The 22,568-nt window shown below is 40.3% G+C and overlaps 2 protein-coding genes across 5 annotated transcripts; both read left to right on the top strand.

Annotated features, from left to right (window-relative positions):
* Positions 1 to 1,407: 1,407 nt before the first annotated feature.
* Positions 1,408 to 15,148, top strand: LOC119729604 (guanine deaminase-like). Of its 4 annotated transcripts, none has more exons than XM_038202236.1 (13): positions 1,408 to 1,487; positions 3,732 to 3,890; positions 5,468 to 5,553; positions 5,823 to 5,994; positions 7,249 to 7,336; positions 7,804 to 7,906; positions 8,620 to 8,755; positions 9,951 to 10,058; positions 11,105 to 11,202; positions 11,665 to 11,732; positions 12,145 to 12,294; positions 12,698 to 12,825; positions 13,455 to 15,028. In XM_038202236.1, exons 2-13 carry the CDS (start codon positions 3,789 to 3,791, stop codon positions 13,761 to 13,763), a joined length of 1,548 nt encoding a protein of 515 aa, XP_038058164.1. In that variant the 5' UTR covers positions 1,408 to 1,487; positions 3,732 to 3,788; the 3' UTR covers positions 13,764 to 15,028. The 4 variants fall into 4 exon arrangements, with proteins under 4 accessions (XP_038058164.1, XP_038058165.1, XP_038058166.1 ...); XM_038202237.1 differs by lacking the exon at positions 1,408 to 1,487 and adding an exon at positions 3,555 to 3,623 and having other exon boundaries at positions 13,455 to 15,148; XM_038202239.1 differs by lacking the exon at positions 1,408 to 1,487 and having other exon boundaries at positions 3,577 to 3,890; positions 13,455 to 13,482; positions 13,760 to 15,148.
* A 2,439-nt stretch (positions 15,149 to 17,587) lies between these two features.
* LOC119729631 lies at positions 17,588 to 22,033 on the top strand. The gene is made up of 3 exons (XM_038202280.1): positions 17,588 to 17,946; positions 18,469 to 18,888; positions 21,372 to 22,033. The coding sequence occupies exons 1-3, from the start codon at positions 17,920 to 17,922 to the stop codon at positions 21,882 to 21,884; spliced, it is 960 nt and encodes a 319-aa protein (XP_038058208.1). The 5' UTR covers positions 17,588 to 17,919; the 3' UTR covers positions 21,885 to 22,033.
* Positions 22,034 to 22,568: the final 535 nt, after the last annotated feature.

Genomic DNA, 22,568 nt, shown 5'->3' on the forward strand with positions numbered 1-22,568 from the left:
TTCGTGGCATTCTAGCAACCTGCCATCTTATGAAAAGCAACCTGCCATTAGACCGTAGGGAATAGTTTGAAATAGTTTGATTTCGTTTCATTGTTGTTCGTTTTGGTGCGCTGAATTTCCTTGTGGTCTATCAATTTCCATGCATCATAACTCGATTCATCGCCCGGCCCTCGGTTTTCTGTCTAAAATTATGACAGTTGATTGTTGTTATTCATTTTTCCCCCTTCACGATCTCCCAATGCTCGCGTAGAAACGCGCAGAGAAATACGCGAGAGAACGAACCCAAAGTTGCCGTGCGAGATTTACACAGTGTCAAAAACGACAGAATTTAAATTGTTTTACCATACTGGTAACACAGTAGTATATTTTCATCTTTTCAGAATGATTAATTATCTTGTAAGGGTGCCGTTTTAAACACCCTGTAAATTTTGCCAGCTTAACGAATGCTTGTTATGTGAGACTTTTTGCAATTATGGTGTGCGAAACATTTTCCGAAGATTCCTTTAAAAATGCATCCGAGACGCTTTACGCAACCTCGTGAGAAAGCCGGAAAATTTAATTTTTAGTTTTAATGTTCTGATAATGTTTCTCGTTAGGGGTGGCATTTCCTTCTTTTTGTCCAACGTTCTCGTTCGCCACGACATCAGTATACTCACCTCCTTTGGTTCCCAAGATCGTCTGGTAGACGGCCTCGCCTGTTGTGTCTTTCGTTGTTGGTGTCAGATCAGTGTAGTCGGCTTCCGAGTGCAGCTCGGTGTCTTTGGCTGTCGGGTCGGTTGTCTTGGAGCTCCTGCGCCGCCGCAGTCTGGTGATCAGGAAGACAATGACAAGGAGTGAGACGATGAGGATGAGGAGCACCACACTGACGACGATCCACGCCACGGGAGGTGCACCGGTACCAGGACCGTCGGTCATCAGCAGGGGGAGTTGCCGGCCGGTTGTCGGTTGTGGGGGAGGTTGGCGTGGGGTTGTCACAACAGCGGGTTGTGGAATGGTTGCCGGTCGTGTTTCCTCAGTAGTAAAGGGAAGCTTGATTGATGCCCCCACGGTCGTCGTACTCAGCACACGCAGCGGGCCGATCGTGCAGGAACTCTCCCGACCAGGAAAGGATGACGCCGAAGTCACCTTGCACACGAAAGTGGCGTCCTGGTGGTCGGCAGTCACAGACAGCTCTGACGAGATCACACGTTCATTCTCATCTCCCGAGTGTCTCCACTGCACATTGACGGTTGATGTGATGACGTCTACCCGCACTAGCGGAGAACCGGGGTCTGTAGTGCAATTCATCGGGAGAGTTGTCCCTTGCTGAACGGTGTAGCTTCCATCAGGGGCACAGATCGGGTAGGGATCGGCCGGAAAGTAGCGCACTGTCAGATAAGGAACGCCCCGCCCCGTCACTCGACTGCGATTCTGCCAGATTTCACAGTTAAACAATCGGTCATCTCTAGTGACGTTTGTGATGATGAGGACACCGACTGCCAAATCGGATGGGTAATACTCAAGATAGTTTCATATCGTGGGTTTAGACTGACGCCGTTCATCGTTAGAGGTTGCCAGTTGAATCCCCCTTCGTTTCTGTGCCAATTAATAGTGTAATCATAACCGGCCATAAGTCCGGATGCGTTGCATGCGAGGATAACCGTGTCTCCCTCGGTCGGCTGTGCGTCGGCCGGTCGATCCACCGCAGTGGATAACACCACTTGTGAACCAACTTTGTGGGAACACCAACATGCGCATAGCAGCAGCAGGAACGTTGACTTGGATGTCAATCTGTGATCCATTTTCGATCGTTCCCCTGTCAAAATTTGTCCCAAACGAGCTAGCTGTCCAGATAATGTTTGCAGAGAATGTGAGGAGTCGAACTTGCTTATACATGTAAATATACTCACACCGTGAAGCTTGCAATTAAATTTTGGTAAGGAATGTGTATTATTATTGGAATAATAGGAATAATGCCTCGATCGGATCTATATTGAACTTTCATTTTTGGTGTTCATGCAGATACCTTTTTTTTTTTTTTATCGTGCGCCACACTCGGGTGGTTTTGTGTAGAACAACGGCGCAATTTCCGTCATTCTGATATTCTACGGAGGGAAATGCTGATTGCTTTTGGGGGAAGAATTTGGGGGAATTGACGAGAATTACCAAAGCCCTTTAACAGAGCCGCATGAAAGGCATGGTTCCCGGAATGCGGAACCGGCGTATGCCGAGGGCCTCAGTGCTGTATTTTGTTGAGAGGAATTGAAAAAAAAGATCATCAATTCATACAATGGCTTAGCACTGAAAGCCTCGGTTTCAGTGTAATTTGGGATTTGTCTATTCTAGAGTTCGGTTTAGGTTTTGAAGTTTCCTTACATTTTGGGCCCGTGAGCAGTACCACCTAATTTTCTCTATCTATCTTGTTCAAAAACGGACCGTCTCGTGTGCCATTTATTGCGTTTTGATGTTCAAATTTCCATCTTCACAATACAAGTCAATTTTCAACCATAAACAAAACCATCAAATTTTACCAAAGTAGACGCCTCCGAAACAAGGCGAGGACGCGTCGAAGGCAACGGTGACTTTGTTTGCTTATTAGTTTGACAGATGACCTGAGTAGTACTGCTGACGGACGTGGTGAAACTAGTGCTCTCTTGTCCTTTTGTGTTTTTCCTGGGAAACTGAACAGGATACACAAAATCATTGTACTTTTAGTCCATTGTGATCTTACTTGCACGCCAATATATAGCGATGTTTTCTGAAAACTGGCGTCAGCTCGATCACCACTAACAATGCAAGTTGTTCAATGGCGCCACTGGGGAAATATGGAAATTATTGTGTGTGGTATGCAGGCTAATAACAGTTACCCATCCTTGGTCTATGCATTTCTCCATGAGATGAAAAGCAGCGCGCAGGAACTATCGATCATCAAGTTTTTCAAAACACCGTGTTGCGCAAAAGGAGGAACTGTCGGATCATTGATACATGTTTGTAGGCCTACACATTTAAAAGTGTAGGCCTACTTTGCTATATCCTGACAGGGCACTATGTCCAATGTGTTTTTTTTTAGACAAGAATTACCCCCAAACGTATATAAAATAATTATTTTGTTTTGCATTTGGTTATTTTAACCCATTGACAAGCTACCAGGTAAAGTACATCACACCCCCCCCCTAAGAAAAAGGGGGAGAAGAAGAGGAAGGAGAAAAAGAAATTAATTTTAAAGTCGAAGCTTGTACACCATGGATGTTTAGACCAATCCTTCAATTCAAGGGCAAAAGCATTGTGCTAGCTATTGTTCAGATAATCTGTCATGGGCAGTTGCTTTGTACAATAACGAGCACGGTTTCTCCATTGAAGGGGGCCTCCGTCTAGAACAAGCTCCTTCTTTGTTTTGCTCGTTAATGTACAATTGTTAAAGGAAAAAGGGCGCTGAAAGGTGTTCAGAAAATGTCAACAGGGAGGCCGAAAATGAAGCTCACTTTTAATATCACTTGACCAAACAAGTAGACAATGCCAAAGTTAATTTAAAAAAAGTTATCATCGCATGATCCTTTTACTAAACCGCCGACAGAGGGCGTGTTTTATCTAGGCCGTATTCACTCATGTTGTTTATACTCATTGTACTTATAGAGCTCTGTGTGGTAAATCCCTTCCTCTTATTTATTTTATTTTATAAGGTGCACTGAATGAGCTTTTGAGTCATGTAATTTTCATGAATGTTTGGCATGTTTCGGTTTATTTGATGACAGTTTGAAGGCCCTGACTTCGTCATATTTAACGGGGTAGACGGTGTAAGATTGTAGACTATGCCACTGCGGGTTATTCAAGGCACATTGGTGCATGCACAGTCTGCAAACCAGCCACTCCAGATTTTGGAGAATAACGTTATTGGAGTCGACAAAAACAAGGTGAGAAGTGGATGATCATGATGGTTAATATTTTGGTAATCCTTACCTTCTTTAGGCCCCCTTCCTATATAAGGTTAAAAGACTCACCAAAACAACTGACTAATATAAATGACACTCAAAAGTGACATTCTGATATTTCTTGAAACATTGGAACAGTTGGCAATGACAGTTGACACCTTCTTAAATATCAGCAGGTTTAATTTTGTAGAATGAGGGCGGGGCTTTGATTTATGAGGGGTTAAAGACGACAATGACGATTAGAATATATTTTAAAAAGCAAGATGGCAAACTGCAAAAAAGGTAGGAAAGTCACATTTTCTTTTAAAGTTTGGAAAGATTTCCATATACATGTACGAAGTTCACTAATTTTCCTCTGTATTGACTAACAAGCCCCAGATAGCAATTTCATGTCATCAAAGTCAATTTGAGCAGTGAGAAAATACAAATTACAAGCAGTTTCTTAGAAAACACTTAGAATTTTTCAGTCCAATCTCATAGGGTTTGTACACAGGGTGTTGAGTGAACTTCGTATATGGAAATCTTTCTGAAAGTGTTTTCAAAATTACAAATAACATGAGTTTATCTGAAGAAAAAAAGACTGCTTTAGCCTGCAAAAGTCACTTTGGTACTGGACAGTCATCTGCAAAAGTCAGTTTTGAACAGAACTCGTAAAAATAGAGGTGTCTTAAAGATAAGGATTACCAATATTTTATTATCATATAGAGTTCCAAATTGAAATTGACCCTTTTCCTCTATTTCCTGTGTCAAAAATAAAATTAATTGAATCTAGTAATAGGGCTAGCCTGAGGAACTTGGGCCCAACTTATCCCCTTTTTAACATTTGGACACGGTCTGGCGATAGTACTACTACTAGTACTAGTACTTCGGTGGTAGGGTCCAAGTTCAATGTTAGACATGTATCATAATGGCGTTTAGAATAATTAACGAGCCAATCATTTGCCAACAAAAACATCAGATTTCAACTTCAAATTGGCCACAAAATTACTTTGTAGTATACGCCACCTGAGATACAAGTAGAGATCGATGATTAAGATCGAGGTACTAAGGATTACTTAGGATCCGGATGAACAATTAAATTTCCCGTTGAATTCCGAGAGCTCCCCTCGCGTTCATGGACACGTTACACTCCTGGCTCGTTTGAACGACGCGTTGTGGTCGTGCCCAGCGTCCATAAATGATCCGGAGTGCGATTCCATTATCGCACACGATGCATCGATTATGATTTAATGTGTAGTCGGAATATCGTTTGAGAACATGCAGTTCGAAGCACAATAGGGAGTCAGGAAGGGCAGCTTGAACTGGTTTCCGGTCATAATTTTGACCGCACTGATCATGAAGGGAACCAGTTCAAGCAGATTTTTAAGAAATCACATCAAATTAAATGAAACAACGGTGGTACAAAACTACCTGACAATGTTAATGATTTACTTTTTGCATTACTTTTCAACTTATAATAAATTTAAATGATATTAAATTAAGTATAAAGTGCCAGAAACTGTTTAGTGGTATCACACTAACAGTCCCACATTTATTTTCTGATACTCCCAACTTTCTAGATAATATTCGTTGAACCTGTGGAGTGTTTATCTGAACTCTCTGCCCAGCATGGCTTTGAACTGGACGAAGTCCACAACATCAACGGGTAAGGAAACTATGTCACCCCTCCCCCCCCCCAAAAAAAAAACATTCTTACAAACGGAGACCATGCCCCCCCCCCAAAAAAAGTCCACTTTTTTTTAAGTGACATCGCAAAAAAAGGCAGCGACTGCGTACACCACCCATGAGTAATATACATAATAGCTCCCAAAAAAAATCATTCAGGTTTATAAACTCTTTATTTCTTTTTAATGCACAGCACTAGTCCAAGATGCTGGTTTCTGAAAACTATAATTTTTGTTTTGGCTATTTCAGTTGTTTCTTGATGCCTGGTTTTGTCGACACCCACATCCATGCCCCTCAGTATGTCTACACCGGCACAGCCATGGGCCTACCCCTCCTGGAGTGGCTAGACAAGTACACCTTCCCCGTCGAAGCCAAGTTTGACGATCTCAAATTCGCCACCGATGCTTATCACAAAGTTGTGGTGAGTTCTCTTAAGAACAGCCTAGAGCATATTTCTTTTCCTTAATAACTCCCAAAAGGGACCCTTTACCTGCCTATCAATCGAACAGTGCACATTGACTGATTACTAGATCAAAACTTTTGGTCGGTGGCCCCGGTATTATTGGTCAAATTCGGTCACATGCGCCATGAGAAACAAAACGAGAAAGCAATTGTGGGCGGAGCGTATGACCAACATTTCTATAGAGTACCAAAGTGAATACATCACGTGCACAATTTTGTGTGTAAAAGACATTAGCGCGTGATTCAGCCCATGAACCAACACACGCGCGTACTCCATTCGTTTGCACTACATTTTCTGGTTCTAAATGACGTCAAACTTCAGTACTCTATTGCCTTGAATGCAAGCTGAAAGGAAGCCCTGCACCAACAAAACACAGCGGCGGGTTTTGTTGCATTGTGCAGTGTACTTGAAAAATGCCAGAGCAATTATAATTTTTTTCAAAAGAAGCTTTTTTTTCCAGCGCAGTTAAAATTTGTTCAAAACCAATTATTATTTTTTTCGAGAGCAATTTTTTTTTTGTCCAAAGCAAATATTATTTTTCCAGAGCGTTTTTTTTTTTCAAGAGCAATAAATTTTTATTCCCAGAGCAATAAATTTTGTTCGAGCAAAGTTACTTTCTATGGAAGCCTGTTTGTGCCAGGTTGTAAAAGTAAAAATTAAATTTCAAAATAGCATAATAGTTTTGCAAAAAAAATGCAATAGTTTTGCAAAATAATGCAATAGAACAAAATTGCTTTAAAATAACTGCTCTGGAAAAAAAATAGCTGCTCTTGAAAAACAAACTGCTCTCGCAAAAAAATAGCTGCTCTGCAAAAAAAAAAAAACACCTGCTCTCCAAAAAAAAAATTGCTCTCAAAAAAAGGATTGCTCTCGAAAAAAAAAAAATTACTTTTGAAAAAAAAAAAAATTGCTCTCAACGAAAAAAGTGGTGGCACAAACGCAGGCTTTCGTATATAACATATGTTTAACAAATTAACAAAGTCGTTGGGGGCACTTTATCTACGGCTGTATAAATGCATGTGTGGCGTGTTTTGTCTAAAGTAACAATGTTTATAATTCTTTCATTGGCCCAAAATGTGCCCACATTGTATGAATCTTAACAGCGAAGAAAATAAACATGATCTATTTGTTGATAAAATGTTGGGAGAAATAGGCACATGTAGGTTTTTGTTATCATTTATTTCTTTTGCTATTATGTTGTCTGATTTCTAGCACCGTACCCTTAAGAACGGAACCACCACAGCCTCCTACTTTGCAACCATTCACAAAGAGGCCTCCCTCAAGCTTGCAGAGATAGCCGGTGAGTAAGGAGGCTTGATTGACTTGAGTCTTGGGTTATGGAAGTCTTGTCCCAAGACTCATATTTGGTGTTTTGCACCTCTAATGCAGCATGTCCCTGGAAAGCACAGACCACTTAGGATCATAGCCCAGATCACTAGGCATAACCTAAGTATGGTGCTCCGACAATGCCAATGAGAAAAACAAAATGAAAATTTCCTGCATGCTGAAAAAAACAGTAGTGCACCACACAGTAAGATTATACAATAGAGTAGTAATGTCCTGATAAAACCCATCTGTTTTCTCCCTCTGATCTGGATATTTTTAAAAATCAGTTGATTTACCTTATACTTCTTTCCCCTGTTAATTAATGATTGCAACTGCAAAGGAAGGCCAATAGAGGAATTTCAAATTTTGGCCCTGTTGGTAAATTGCTTGTTTGGGATCTGTCTATATCAGTCATGCAGTGTGTTCTTCTTTCACATTCAGCAAAGTTTGGGCAACGAGCATTCATCGGCAAGGTGAACATGGATTCAAATTCACCCGATTTCTACGTTGAGACCACAGAGAATTCAATCCAAGACACGGAGTGGTAAGCCATCTATGATTCGCTTAGCAAAAATGCCCAGTTTACCAGCCAACAAATAAAGTGATCTACATTGTTCAACCACTGGTTCCCAGCAGATTTATGTTTAGTAATTGGTTAGTAATTGGATTGTTTTCTTGGGATTTTTTGTAAACTCCCCCCCCCCCAAAGAAACGGGTAAACTAGTGCGTGTGCGCGCGCACTACTTCTGCAGGCAATTACAGATCAATTTTTCAGTTGCATGCGTACTACATTCCACAAAAGAGCTGCCATGAATTCGCAAACAAGTCTTGCAGCATCTTGTATATGCCACGGGATGAAATTTAAGAGTTTGGTTCGGAGTAATTATGGAAGGTTTGGAATGCACGCTGCATATATCAAGCAAAACAGGTGCGCGCACATGCCACACCTGCTACAAAAACAACGTTGCCAAAACAACGTTGCTTACGGTTCTAGTAATGGCAGTTTGTTGTGATGACGCCCTCTTGGCGGTGAATCCAATGTACACAACAACGTCCTGGCCCAAGACCAAGGATCACCCTTCCATGAATGGGCCAAATCCAGCCCATTGTTTAGACCAGATGCATAAAAAGACTTCCGGTGAATATCTTTCTGAATCAACTAAATAGAATTTTGTCTCTCTGGGACCAGCCTTATTAGGCTTGCCTGGTCTAGTTTTTACTGCGTCATTCATTTTTTTCTTTGTCTGTTGAGAAAAGGTTTATCAAGCAAGTTCAGTCGATGAACAACCCTCTTGTCACACCCATCGTGACGCCCCGTTTCGCCGTCAGTTGCACCTTGGAACTCATGAAGAAACTGGCTGAGCTTGCTGAAAAGTACAACCTGCCAATTCAGGTAGTCCGTCAGTCCCCTGTTATTCCCTGAGTTTTTGCTTTTTCTTGGCAACAGCAAAGGGCTAAACTGCAACACTGCTGTTGTATTGCCGCCCAAGACCCAGAACTACGACTTTGAAAGATGGGGGGACTGTTGTTGTTAGAGCACCATCAGTGTTCCAAAAGTTACAGGCTTAATTTCCATTTAAGTGATTATCTTTGTAGAAATGCAAAAAATAGACGAACAGGTTATTCTTTTCAGTTTCTGCTTCAGTTTTAGCTGGACCCAAAGGTTAAGATAATAATTGTTGAGTCAGGTGTTAATGGGAATATACATCATTTGCTTTTGCTGTAATTTTCAGAAATGGATGGAATTGGGGAGTTGGAAATATATAGCAAATACAGTTACACTGACTTTTTTGAGGTTTTGGGTTCAAAAATGCTATAAAAACCAAGAAAAACAATCATTTTCCTGTAGTCTGGTTCCCTGACTCCATTTAAGAAGAAACAGAGCAGTTTACATACATTGGGGAATTGTAAGGTCAGGGAACCAGTCTAGCATGCTTCTACCCGTTCATAGGTGTGTAATCGATTGCAAACAAGTGCGATGGTCAACTGGGGCCAGTATTTGAAAAAAAAGCCAGTTTTTTCCAACGCTGGTCTGCCGATCAGCGTTGGAAATTGATACAAAAATACCACTTTTCTTGAAAATGACAGTATACCAGGTGCCATGATTTTACAGGATGCTTTACACTGTCATTCACTAACAGTCCAGCAAGGTATTTCAAAATGATTTGGTAGTTTTATTTTTTGATGTTTGCAAATGTTGTATTTTCCCTTTAATGTTAAGCCTAACCCCCAAAGGGCTGGTTGGGGGTCAAGTACCAAATACCACAGAATACTACATGTGCTGTGCACACTTGTATGGAAAGAAATTAATACTACAGGTTACTACTCAATGGTATTTTGTAGCATTGGGGGCTGTTAGGGTTAAGTGACAAGTCCTTCCCTTCGTAATACCGGACTGAAATTCCTTTCGTTCATTTTTTTCAGCATTTTTGTGCAAAGCTATCAAAAGAAGGTTGGTTACTGTGTGAGCTGGCTTTTGTTTATAAGAGCTCGGTTGATAGCTTTCACATCGTGATTGTTGAAGTACATCGCCGGCATGCATTTCTTGAAATATATCTATGGAGGCTAGATTTCTTTCCTTTTACTAGACTCATCTCGATGAAAACGAGGGGGAAATCGCGTTGGTGAAGGAACTTTTCCCTCAATTTTCCAGCTACGCTAATGTCTACAGGGCTTGCGGCTTACTGACAAATCGGGTAATTATTTGAACAAGTTTGACATTAGTCTGATTTCTTTTATTGTATTTTAATTCTTTCTTCGGCCTCTCCCTATTAACTCTCCCCCACATTATTAGACCCATCTGGGAGAAATCCTTGCTCGACCTCAGGTTTACCCGCAATACAAGAGTTACATGGATGTGTACAGTGCATGCAATTTGCTCACGACGCAGGTAAAACGTCCAGCGATACCGATAAAACAAATACTGACCTTTCGTTTTTTTAACTTACCCAACTTTCTTTGCTGCATGATGTTACCCCACCTCTTCAGAGCTAAAAACATGCACGTGGGCCTAACTCTCGCACACACGAGAGGCTTTTTAGATATAATTTGGCTGTGCAATCAGTTCACCAGGAACAAGCATGGTAGATAATGTGCTTTTCCTTTAACCACACTCCTCAATCCTCCACAAAATCTTCCAGGCAGTTTTGGAGGATTGAGGCAGTGGTCATCCCTCCACTGATTAAATTCACGAAACAAAGAATGATTTTGGAGGATTGAGGCTAAAGCTGTTTTTTACATGGTGGCAATTGGAGGATTTTGCAGGATTTTTTGGTGGTTCCCAACCAAAAGGGCCTTACTCCAAAGTAAACTTAACTGTAGACTAAAATTTGCTGTTAAACTACTTAGCATTTGTTAGTGTTTATTCATACGACCCATTTGGTCATTCGAATGAACACTAGCATTTGCTTTTACTGCTAATGGTTTAGCATTTGCTCGCATCTGTATGAATAAAAATGAAGGAAACCCTTTTACTGAAAAGAATTTGCACAAAAAAAAACTGAACCTTTTGCTTATTTTACTTTTTGAATCTTAGCTATTAGAATTTGCTTTATTTCGTATAAATAAAAAACATGCGTTGCAATTGCTGTTTGTTGAAACTTCCCAGCATTTGCAAATGCTTATACATACATGTAAGATCCACTATTAGGAGGCTCTTATGTTCACATGTGGCTGTAATTACAACTCTGGGATTTTGTATTAAATATTTAGCATAATTGGTGTATAATTTTGCATTTTTTAGACAGTCCTTGCTCACTGCATCTACCTAGACGATGATGAGATTGAGACCCTCAGAAGCCACGGTTGCGGCGTCTCACACTGTGCCTGCTCAAACTTCTCGTAAGTCGGACCCAAGGTCCAAAAAAAAATACTACGTGGCACAAAAACGTTATTCATATAGGACTTTTCAACTTGAGAAAATGGAAAACAACCATGCATATTGTTTGATCATGCACAGACAGTCAAAAAATGCCTTGCACTTTCCTTGCCATGCATTTGTATACAAACTATTAATAATATAATACTTTCTTGACATGTTGATAAATGTGAACTTTAAACAGCCATAACTTGTCAACGGAATGTCTGATTGAAGTACAACAAACAGCATTGTCAGGAGAATTCTATTCTCTTTCCTAATACCCACAAATGCTATCGACGCTAATTTTAAGTAGCGCTATGAAATTGCGCCCAGTTCCGTTTTTCATCTGATTTTGCCAGAACGCCTCACATTTCTTTTTGCTTTTATATATTTATTTAATTTTTTTTCCGACATAATTCTGATTAATTTGTGTTCTTTTCCAGACTGAAAAGCGGTGTTCTGGATCTAAGAAAACTCATGACAAGAGATGTCAAAGTCAGTCTTGGGACAGGTATTACACACTTTTGAATCTGTGGGCCCCAAACAATTCATCTTGTTTATTACCGGTTTTCAGTGATTTTTGTTCGACACTTCAATTTGCTGAATAATTTTTATATTGTCCGAGCCATTTTAAGAAATTGAGCCCATGGATCTGTTGTGTGAATTCAGTGTGGGCTTGGTGCCCAAGTACCCCCTCAACGGTTACAAAGAGAAAGTTAAGAAGGACCACTCAAAGGGTTACTCAAACGCATTACTGACAACTCCAGATGCTTATGCGAAGACGCTGTGATATGAGTTCGTGAACAAACTAGTCGGGGGTACTTTCTGCCATATTCGTGGGGTGTGATCCTCTTGGAAGCAGTCACAAAGTACTGTTACTGTTCATTCATGTCCGTATTCTATCTCTGTTGACCTCTTCTCAGACGTGTCCGGTGGTTATACACCCTCCATGCTGGGAAGCATTCGCCAATCCGTCATCGCCTCCAACGTGCAAGAGTGCCAGCAGAGGAACGGCTACAGGAGCGTGGACTTCAAAGAGATGTTTTATCTAGCCACGTTGGGCGGTAGTAAAGGTGAGGCGGCTCAATCACGCAAGCTAAAAGTCAAGCCTGTAATCTGACTACGGCAACTCAAACATTTTTGGAAGTTCCTCCCCCCCCCCGAATTTGCTTAACCCTAACCTTCCAAAATCCATCAAAATCCATCCCCCCATTTGGGGATTTTGGTAGGCAAGCCATGAGTACCAAGTCCACCTATAGTAGTGGTGGTCTTGTGGTGGATTTCAGTGGATTTGGTCCTGAAGCATTATGTGAACCAGGGTCAGTGATGGATTTTGGCGAACTTGGTCCAGTACTTAGTAAAAGACACTTGGGAGTTAGAGTTAATGATAGAAATGTTGGGGTGCAAACAGGGTGAAAATCAAGTGTGTTTTTTAATGACATTGTTTTTATCGTTTGTTTTTCAAAAATCTTGCAGTTCTGGGTCTTCAGAACAAGATTGGCAACTTTGAGGTCGGGAAAGACTTTGACGCGATCCTAGTCAATCCCGAAGCTGCGAACAGTCCGTTTGATGTCTTCCACTCTACATACAGCGATACGATAGAGGTTTGTACACTATAGCATCGGTGTAGTGTTATTGATTAAATTTCTATTAAATTTAAGTTGGTCACTGACTTGGCCGATCCAATTCCATGATGACTTGGGAGAGCTTGATATCACTGGAGTTTGCTTCCACCCAACTTTTGATTTGTTTTCTGGAAGACACACTGGATTTGTCTTTCTTTAACGGGGATCTCAGCTCCAAAATTGAGTCCCCGTGGCCTGGCCCGAAAAGTCATGGAATTTTATTTTCAATTTCCAGGTCTGGAAATTTGTAAAATTGACAAAAGTCATGGAAAAAGTCATGGGATTTTCATGATTTAACATTGGAAATTTTTTATACCCGACAAAATGCAATAAATTTTACTGACACAAGCATTTTGCTGTCAATTTTTTTTTTACAGTTTTGAACTTCATTTCAATAACGTGATCAGGGATTTGCATAATTTTGTCATGGAATCTTATTGTCATAAAGATGTAGGACCTCTGTCCTAAGCCGTATGGTCAAGGTTTATTCCTGATGGTACTCTTTTTAAAATGCATATTTTTTTAAAATTCCGTTCAGTCCCACCTTTTCTAGTAGTTCAGAGCATACTTAATAATATTTTGCCCACATCTTTTCTTATGTTTTTTAGGATGTGGTGCAGAAATTCCTCTATCTGGGTAAGTTTGCTTCTCTGAATTTTGGGGAAAAACAGGCGAAAACCTATAACTGGTATAGCTGTGACTTGACAGACACTAACGGGGAAGAAAAATGTGTGATGTCATCATGCCATCAAAAATGCACTTTTGAGAACGTATATGATGAACTCCATCTGTGTGGAAACTATAGTGACATTGGGATAATGCCCCATTTTTATCAAAACACCAGATTATTCATGTTCAAAGACGGACACTTACAACTAAATTTTGTCGCTGTCTTGGTTTTCATTTCTGCCAGGTGATGATCGAAATATTCAAGAAGTTTACGTGGCTGGCAAGAAAGTTATTCCTACGGAAGAGGGCTAAGTAAGAACGAGAAACAAGTTGAGAGAAAGAGATGTTTCTGGAGTTTTTCAAAAATATCCCGTAAGTGGCCAAGTGAGTTTACCAAGTGATGCAAAGCGCATCGATGTGTACATTGTGTGTATAATGGGAGAGTATTGGACTATCCGCTTATTTTATTGTCTGTTTCAAATTGTCTAGGAAATATTTTTGGAGAACTGACCAAAGACGGTTAAATGTTTAGTCTTATGCACGAGGAACTGAGTGAGCTATTTTGTAAATTAAAATTTGTAAGTGTGATCTTGGGTTTTAAGTAAAAATATTTGTTACTTGTGATTCTACCGAAATGTCTGTACATCATGCTTTGTCATCAGATCTTTCATCAGGACTTCAAAATGAAAACCTTAACCCATCGGTTGGAAACCATTAATTGTAGAGACTTTCCAAAAAGCTCTACTTTCTGCTGATAACTTTAACCCACTGGATATCAGACGATGGTTACGATTCAATTACTCTTTATCACAAATCCTGGGCTTCTCCATTAAAATTTCACTAATTTCCCATGAGATTTTTCAGACGGGAAAAATCTATGACATTTTCCAGAGCCCCATGCAGTCTGAATTCTACTTTTCTCATTAGTTTCTATAATAACATGAATAAGATTATAGAAAGATTTCCCTTCTAGCAAGAACTGTTGGAACAGGAATACTCTTTTTCGCTTTCAAGAAGTTAATAATGAAATTGGCCATAAACTCATGCAGATATAAATCTACATTGGACAACCTTAAATTGTTACCCTGTTACATATGTTTTATTTCATTTTTTAATAAATGTGAGTAGTTATGGTATGTACAACTCACAGATATTTTTAATTAAGGCACAATGTGAAGACTGTATCGGTGCAGAATATAAACTTTTTTAACAGCACACATACATTGTATTTACCTCTGTAAAACAATGTGTTGAATTTTAAGTTTTAAGGAAATGAATATATTTTAAAATACATTTATACATTTTGTGCAGAGATATAGGTGATATATAGAGGCAGATTATATGGAGGAAAATAAAATAGGCGGTTACTAAAAAATGGAATGCATTTCATTTAAATCACACAACTTGGAAAATTTACTGGGGAGAAACTCAATTTTTTTTTTAAACCTGCAGTTACTATTGATGTAATATTAATTCACAAAAAGCCTGTTTTCTTGACATCTATAGGATGAAATTTAAAGGAACCAACTTGAGCTATAAATTTAAGTACATGTACAAATATTTGGAACCCTGACGTACACATTACTCAGTTTTTCTTTCAGTTCATGATTTGCATAAAATGCTATTATTTTAACAATGGAAGCCTATAGTGCTATCGTTAAGATTTATATTATACCATAAACATAAATACACGTAATACAGAATTAAGACCAAACAATAACTGGAGCGTAAAGACAATAAGTACATGATGAATTGTAAACAAAAATAGATGGCTTTTGGGTATTAACAGAAATATAAACATTTAGTTATTTTGTTTTGCCTCAGTATATTTTGCAACCAGAGGTTTTGGCATGTATGATTGTTTTATTCTAATTAAAAAAAAATTCCAATTATCAAAGATGGTGACTAATAAAAGTGCGAGGTAAAAAAAAAATTGTGTAGAACATTTTTCATTGGTGTTCGCTGTTGGAAGTATTTCAGTGGACCATTTGCAGCTATCCAAAAAGTAACCAACCAAATAATTGTTAAAAAGCATTCTTGGTTTAAAGATAGTAATGACACTAAAGTCCCTGTGAAATTATTCCTTCTTGCATGCTGTCATTTTGTAGAAAACAATAAAAGGTCATTTCCAAAGATGTGTCAAGTGACACATTTTTGGAAATTTCCATTTGGTTTGTAATTGGACAAATCCGTGAAAGGTGCAAGCGTTGACACGCCACCCATGCTAGTATTTGTCGGTTCAGTAAGTGACATCACGTAGCTACAATCATCTGAATGAGTCATGTTCCCCAATGCTGATTTGGGGATTGTCTCTCTAGAGGGCGCAATTCAAATAATGACATGGCAACTTTTGAACTGAAATCGAGATCCAGAACATTGTGTTTTCTCGAAATAATATACAGCATTTATAGAGTTAAAATTTCATCGAGTTAGTTTAAGCAATAGCATCCGTCTAGTTTATGAGCACTTTCGTTGCTTCCAACGAAAAAAAAAAGCACGTGACAAATGGTGCATTCTACCTGTAATCCATTTATGCTCTATACGTTTTATCATTTGGTTCCAATTAGTTGAATTTAATTAGTTGAATTTAATTAGATTTTATTGGTGTATGTCAATTCCCATTTAAAGTACATGCAGTTAAACACACAAGATTTTGAGTTTTTCTGAGGGAACACATGCCTAGGATACAAGCTACTGCTGTCCCAACTGAAACGGAACAAAAACCAAAACAAGTTTTAGGCAAGAAATGTTCTACAAAAAGTCTATTTCACACATTCTGGATATTTTCCACAGTTTATAACAACAAAAAATAAATTTTTCCAAATTCAAAAAAATAGTTTCAAAAAATACAATACAAATTTGGCAGGAAATGTAAATGGTATATATACAATGCAACTTCCCTGTTTAAAACACACTGCATGTATTTAGTGAGAAAAAGGGGGTCGTCATTAAATTCTTAAACATTAACTTCTCATTGTTCGGGTCACTCAAATAAATGATTACCAAATGGCTCAAAAGTCTTAAGTAAACAGACCAGATTTGTCAGGATTTTTCTGGATTTCAGGATTTTTTAGCCGCGGAAAGCAGCTCAAGAAATCATCATGTCTTTAGTTGGTTGGTTGGTTAGTAACACATGTCAGCACATGCCTTTTTTGGCAATCAATCACCTTGTCCCTTAGGCCCTGGCAACAACACGTGCTTCAGGTCTCACTGACCAGTACCAATTCATTGCCCTCGTGGAAAATTGGATCACGAGGTCACTCATTTCGCACTGGGGCGGGCGCTGTACTGCACACAAATTGGGTGTTCCACATGCTATAAAACGCTCCATGCACCAACCGACGTTCAACAAAATAACGGGAATCCTTTTCAATTGACAGTCACAACCACGTGATTCGTTGTGTAGGCTACTATAAGAACAGACTTTTACATCATGTACATGACTAACATTATAGGCTACGACAGATCTACAGTTGGGACGCAGCTTCTGAGATCATTTTGAGTTTGTTTATATATCCATTTTGTAATCTGGAATTCCTGAGATTTTACCTCACTGGTGACATTAACTAGACAGGTTCATAACAAATTTGTATTTTAAGGGACACCTTTAGACAAATACAAACATATATCATAGACCCTATGTTGCAGTGGTGCCCTAGGCGACCCTCAAACCCTTGGCCAACTATTTGTACCGCTCTAAACGATGAGGGCGACAGAGGAATCAAGTCATTCGTGATTCTAGCAGCTCGCCAGCTGGGTGTCCTTGAGCTACGCTGGCGATTATTAGCGATTCCCTATCTTATGATAAGTATAGGGGAATCGGGATAAGGAGAGCAATTTGGGGGAAATGCGATCGGGAGATCAGGGGTAGTTTATGGTTTTATGGCATTTTGGAGCGGTTTTGTCGAAGGAAATTAACGGTAAGACTGTTCTTGTTTATTGAATAGAAATGTGGGTTGATTAGCCAGGCCTGCTGGTACATGTACATGCATGGAGAAAATGTTCTTGTGTTTATAATATTGTGTCGCGGAGAGCTATGCTCCCCGAAAATAATAGTTGCCTTGCACGATTTTATCATCCTGTTTAGCACTTTTCAGGTCGTTGAAAGACCTTCCAACGGCCGTTGATAATCTTGCTGAGTGCGCATGGCTCACAATGTCGTTCAGAGGGCAGTCTGACGACGTTGCTGATGGCCATGATATGCAAATTATTGCTTCGTGAGAATGTTGTCTATTGTGAATCGGCGGGCCGTGAAGTGAGATTCGTTTGGGTGCGATCGCAACGTGCTTGAATGAACCGTTTGGCGTTTGAGGAATGCCCACGGTCAGTGTTTCGGTGCGCAGTACATTTTGGATTTTCCGAACCCTATAGTGCGATTTCAATTTCAGTTCTCTCAATCAAGACATGGATATCACGTACGATATAGTGGAGGTAAGGTAGCCCATCATTTCATTTAGACAAAACACCCAGAATAAATCTTACGTTTCAAATTATTAAATAAATGCTGGAATGCAAGGGATCTTAAATAAATAAATGATGCACTAGTTGAACACTGCATGAACAATAAATCGTACAACGCGGATAATAACGGGGTTTGTTCGGTCCCGGCCAATACACATCAGGGGATCGATGTTTTGAGATTAAATAATAATAATAATAAAGAACAAGAAATTATGTTCTTCAGGTGTCTATTTTATCGGCAGGCAGAATGAAAGCCTTTGGCCAGGGGTCCTCATTTATCTATATAATTTCAGCTGCATGTAGGCAGGCCTACGTAGAATGCTTCAACCTTTCAGTTAACAATCAAATTGTTTTAGTCCGTGATATTAGGTTCGCGCTGGCAGCATTAAGCCGGCGCTCCGCATCATTTATATTCGTGCTTTAGATCGACTGAACTCTAAGTGGCGGCATTGGTGTTCTCAATTTAATGTTCAAACGCCTTTTATTTTGCAGGAGAAACCCGACGCCTACGAAGGCGTAGAAACCCAGGCAAGTCCCGCATTTAAAGGGCTCTGTGTGGCGTTCAAGATCTCGGCCAAGTATTTTGAAGACATGATTAAAGACGGCTGGGAAGATGTGGACCAGTTGTTAGGTCTAGATAGGGCGTGGTCAGACCACATTTTGGCCCTTGCCCCTAATGGAGGTCAGCGGCGAAATTTTGAGCGACTGATGGCACGTGTGGAGGCGGGCCCACTGGCCGAACAGGCGGTCGGAAGGCTTTCCAAGCAGCAGAAACGCCAACAGCAGGGAGAGCAGAACAAGGCGGCTGACGCGCTGCCAGCGAAAGATGCAGGTGCCGCAACATGTCCTGGTCCCAGTGATGCAACGGATGACGCTGTCGATCAGAAGACGACTCCTAGCCCGGTGCCACAGGTGAATAAGATTGGAAGTGTATTGTATTTATAAACTTGTTTGCATTTCATTGTATATTCGTTCCCTTAAAAATTGTGGGCAAGGTATAGTTATATGATGTTTGGATATTGGGGCGTAGGCGGCGGAACCGTCGAAGTAAAACGTTTTCAAAGTATTAAGGACCCAAGGTTTGTACATTTCCGGTGGAGCAGATCGTTTGATGGAATAAAGTCAGCATTAGTTGCAGATGGCACAAAGAAATGTTCGTTCCTTTTGAGCTAAGATTGTGAGCCCGAAGTTGGACCTAGGGCGCATGAACAAGGTCCCAAGAAAATATAGGTTTGGATCCGAGGTTGGACCTCGAAGCGAGATGTATGGTAGGGTTTTTGAGAAATATCTTGGGTTCTATGATTATGGAGCCAGAAGTAAACCACAAAGTGGAATTAAAATCGAAGACTTAATTGGGAAAAGATTATTTGAATCCGAGGTTGGACCTTGAGATGCACTCGGGATTTGGAATTTAGTTTTGGATACGAGGTTGGACCTCGAGGTGAGACGTATGGTAAAGGTCTCGAGGAACTCCATTATGTAGCCAATTTTAACCGCAAAGTGGATTTGAAATCAAATGCTTAATCGGGAAAGGTTTGAATCCGAGGTTGGACCTTGAAATGCACATGGGTAGGACCCCACGAGAAATTGGATTTTAGAGGTTCGACCTCGTGGTGAGACGTATGCTAAAAGTTTCAAGGAATTCCATATTATGTAGCCAAATTTGAACCACAAAGTGAATTTTAAATCCAATTCTAAATTGAGGAAAAGTTTTTGGATCCGAGGTGGGACCTTGAGTTGCACTTGGGGTAGGACCCACAATAAATTGGATTTTAGTTTTGGATCCGAGGTTCGACCTCGAGGTGAGACGCATGATAGGGGTTTCGAGGAATTCCATTATAAGTAGCAAAATTGGAACCGCAAAGGGGATTTGGCATCCAATACTTAATTGGGAAAAGGTTATTTTAATCCGGGGTTAGACCTTGAGAAGCACTTGGGTAGGATCCCCCGAAAATCGGATTATAGTTTTGGATCCGAGGTTGGACTTCGAGATGCGCCTGGGGTAGGACCCACGAGAAATCGGGCGTTGGTTTTGGGTCTGAGGTTGGGCCTCGAGGTGAGATGGGGCAGGACCCCTGAGATATTGGATGTAAATTATATAAAATCCGCAGACGCCTTGTTGGGGTTCATTTAAGGTTATGTAGTATTTCAACATACCTTTCAGAAAATTAAATTTAGGGTTCAATTCAGAGGTTGAATCCAGAGGTGAGAAGGGGCTGGGTTCCCTGAAGAGAGCGTATAGTTTAAGCGTTATAGGTTTCGATCCAGAAGTCGGGCGTTGAGATGGAAAGGGGCAAGATTCCCCGAGAGAAGTCTGATAACATTTTATTTCGGTGTCGTTTCAAAGGTTAGGCCTTGAGGTGATAAGGGGCAGGGTTTCCAGGTAGAAATGTAAAAAATTAAATTTAAGTTAATTCAGAGATTGGGCCTTAAGAACCATAGAAAGGAAATTCTGGGAAATAATGTTGATAAATTGAAGTATTTGGAGTCAGGTTGGATCTTGAGATAATAAGGAACAGGATTCATTGAGGAAAAGCTGATAAGTTATTTATTTCTGAGGGCGAACCTCCAAAGGTTCATTGGAAATTGGACATGCAGGGGGACAAGGTACCGAAAGTTCGAGCCGAGGCTGGGCCTCAATGCACATTGGGATAGCATCCCATTCCAACTTTGATTCAGGGTCCTGATCCGAATTGAGAGGACCAAGATAGCATTATTTGATCTCGGGTCATTATTTGATCTCTGAGGCGCCGCAGAGCAAACCTTATATCTAATTTTAAATATTTAAGCAATTTTAGACCGAGTTTTGACCTCAATGTACAACGGAACGTCGTAAAAAAAAAAAAAAAAAAAAAAAAAAAAAAAAATATATATAAAATAAAATAAAATTATAATAATATGGATATGGTAAAGGATAGGCCACTTAAGTCAGCATTCCCGCAGACAAGATGTTAACCAAAGTTTGCCGAGAATTTTATAGTCCAGTTAGGTTTGTTAGAGCAGATAACGACAATATATAGCAGTAAAATAACAATGATACTGAGATCAAAAAAGATTGAATAGATCTGAGCTTTATTAAGGTAGAGAATGGTTATTTATTTTGCTGCGGGCAAAATACGTCAATGGTAGCTAGCTAGCTATAATTATAGAGAAACATGATTGACCAGAGCTATATTTGGAATCGAGGTTGGACCTCCAACAGGCTAGAGGTGGCAGGGCCACGAGAGAAAGCTCAGGAAACCCAGTGTGATCCGAGCTTAGTCCATGGGATATTAATCCGTGATCATGATATAGAGTAGATACCAGTTTGGGCACATCAATGATGGCATATTTCTACTCTGCATTTTGGCCTGTGAGTTGCATGTTCGGCGTTCGTTTGTTTATATATGATGCAGGCGAAATCCGCTTTTGAGGTCCACAAGCCAAGGCGACTGGAGCTTTTGAAGGCCTGCGCGGAGACTGGCTATGACCGCAATGTAGCATACGTGATGTCACTACTAAGGAAGTACGTGGATGAGTTTGCACCACTGTCCTCCGACGACATTAAAGAGAAACAGATGTACGTGAATCTACTCACCGAGTGCACGAAACATGTAGAAGCTAAGGTACAGGGTATCGCCATGTATATCTACAAGTCGATTACGGGCGAGGATTCCGACAAGCGTTTGCGATTCGCTCGCAAGCATTTAGGTTTGGCCGCTCCTCCTGCCGATAATAAAGCGCGGGTGGGGCCACAAGGTGGCGTTGCCAGGCCATGGCGGCAGAGCTTTCGGCCCCGATGGAATCCACAGCAAGGTCAACGTGGCTGGGGTTTTCGCAGTAGTTTAGGGGCAGCTAAGCAGGCAGGTGCGTGCTTTCGCTGCCAAAAGCGGGGACACATGGCCCGCGACTGCAAAGAGATTTTGTAGGAAATGCCGAGGGCGAGGCGAGTGCAGATGGTCAGGGTTAATGACAATATCAAGTTTACTGAGGATTAATTGAAAATAAATGCTGGCAGATGCAGCACGTGGACATTTTGATGGTCAGTGATGGGTGCTATACCACTTGATGGTTAAAGCATTTGACGGTATCCAATTTAAATGGTCCTCTCTTAGTGTATACCCTTGGATATTTGAATATTGTCAGAGTATGACATTTACTAAATATGTACGTTAACATAAAGAATCATGAGTGTAATAATATGTGGATTTGTTTGGCCTTAATTGATAGCCATGAGAATAAATATTGGAATAAAAACAGGGTTCGCAGTTGAAGAGCTAGAGAGACGCAAAATTGTAATTTGCGAGAGTTTTTTCCTTCTGGTGCTCCTCTCCATTAAAAAAAAAAAAAAAAAAAAAAAAAAAAAGGTGTTATACATATATATACAATTAATATATATATGTGTATCTTAGAAATTTTCGTACCATTTTATTAGGAACTTTTGCGCTACCGGAGAGTGCTGGAGAGTCACTCATGGGAGAGATCTTCTATTCGGTGTTTTGACCCCTTCGCGGCCCAGGCAGCAAAGCGAGAGAGGGAAGTCCTCAGTTGGGTGGACATATCTGGAAAACCCGTAAGTTCCCCTATGGCATGTGCACCAGACCCGCTGGATG

Source organism: Patiria miniata, unplaced genomic scaffold (assembly GCF_015706575.1).
Source record: "Patiria miniata isolate m_02_andy unplaced genomic scaffold, ASM1570657v1 HiC_scaffold_21, whole genome shotgun sequence".
Classification (NCBI taxonomy): domain Eukaryota; kingdom Metazoa; phylum Echinodermata; class Asteroidea; order Valvatida; family Asterinidae; genus Patiria; species Patiria miniata.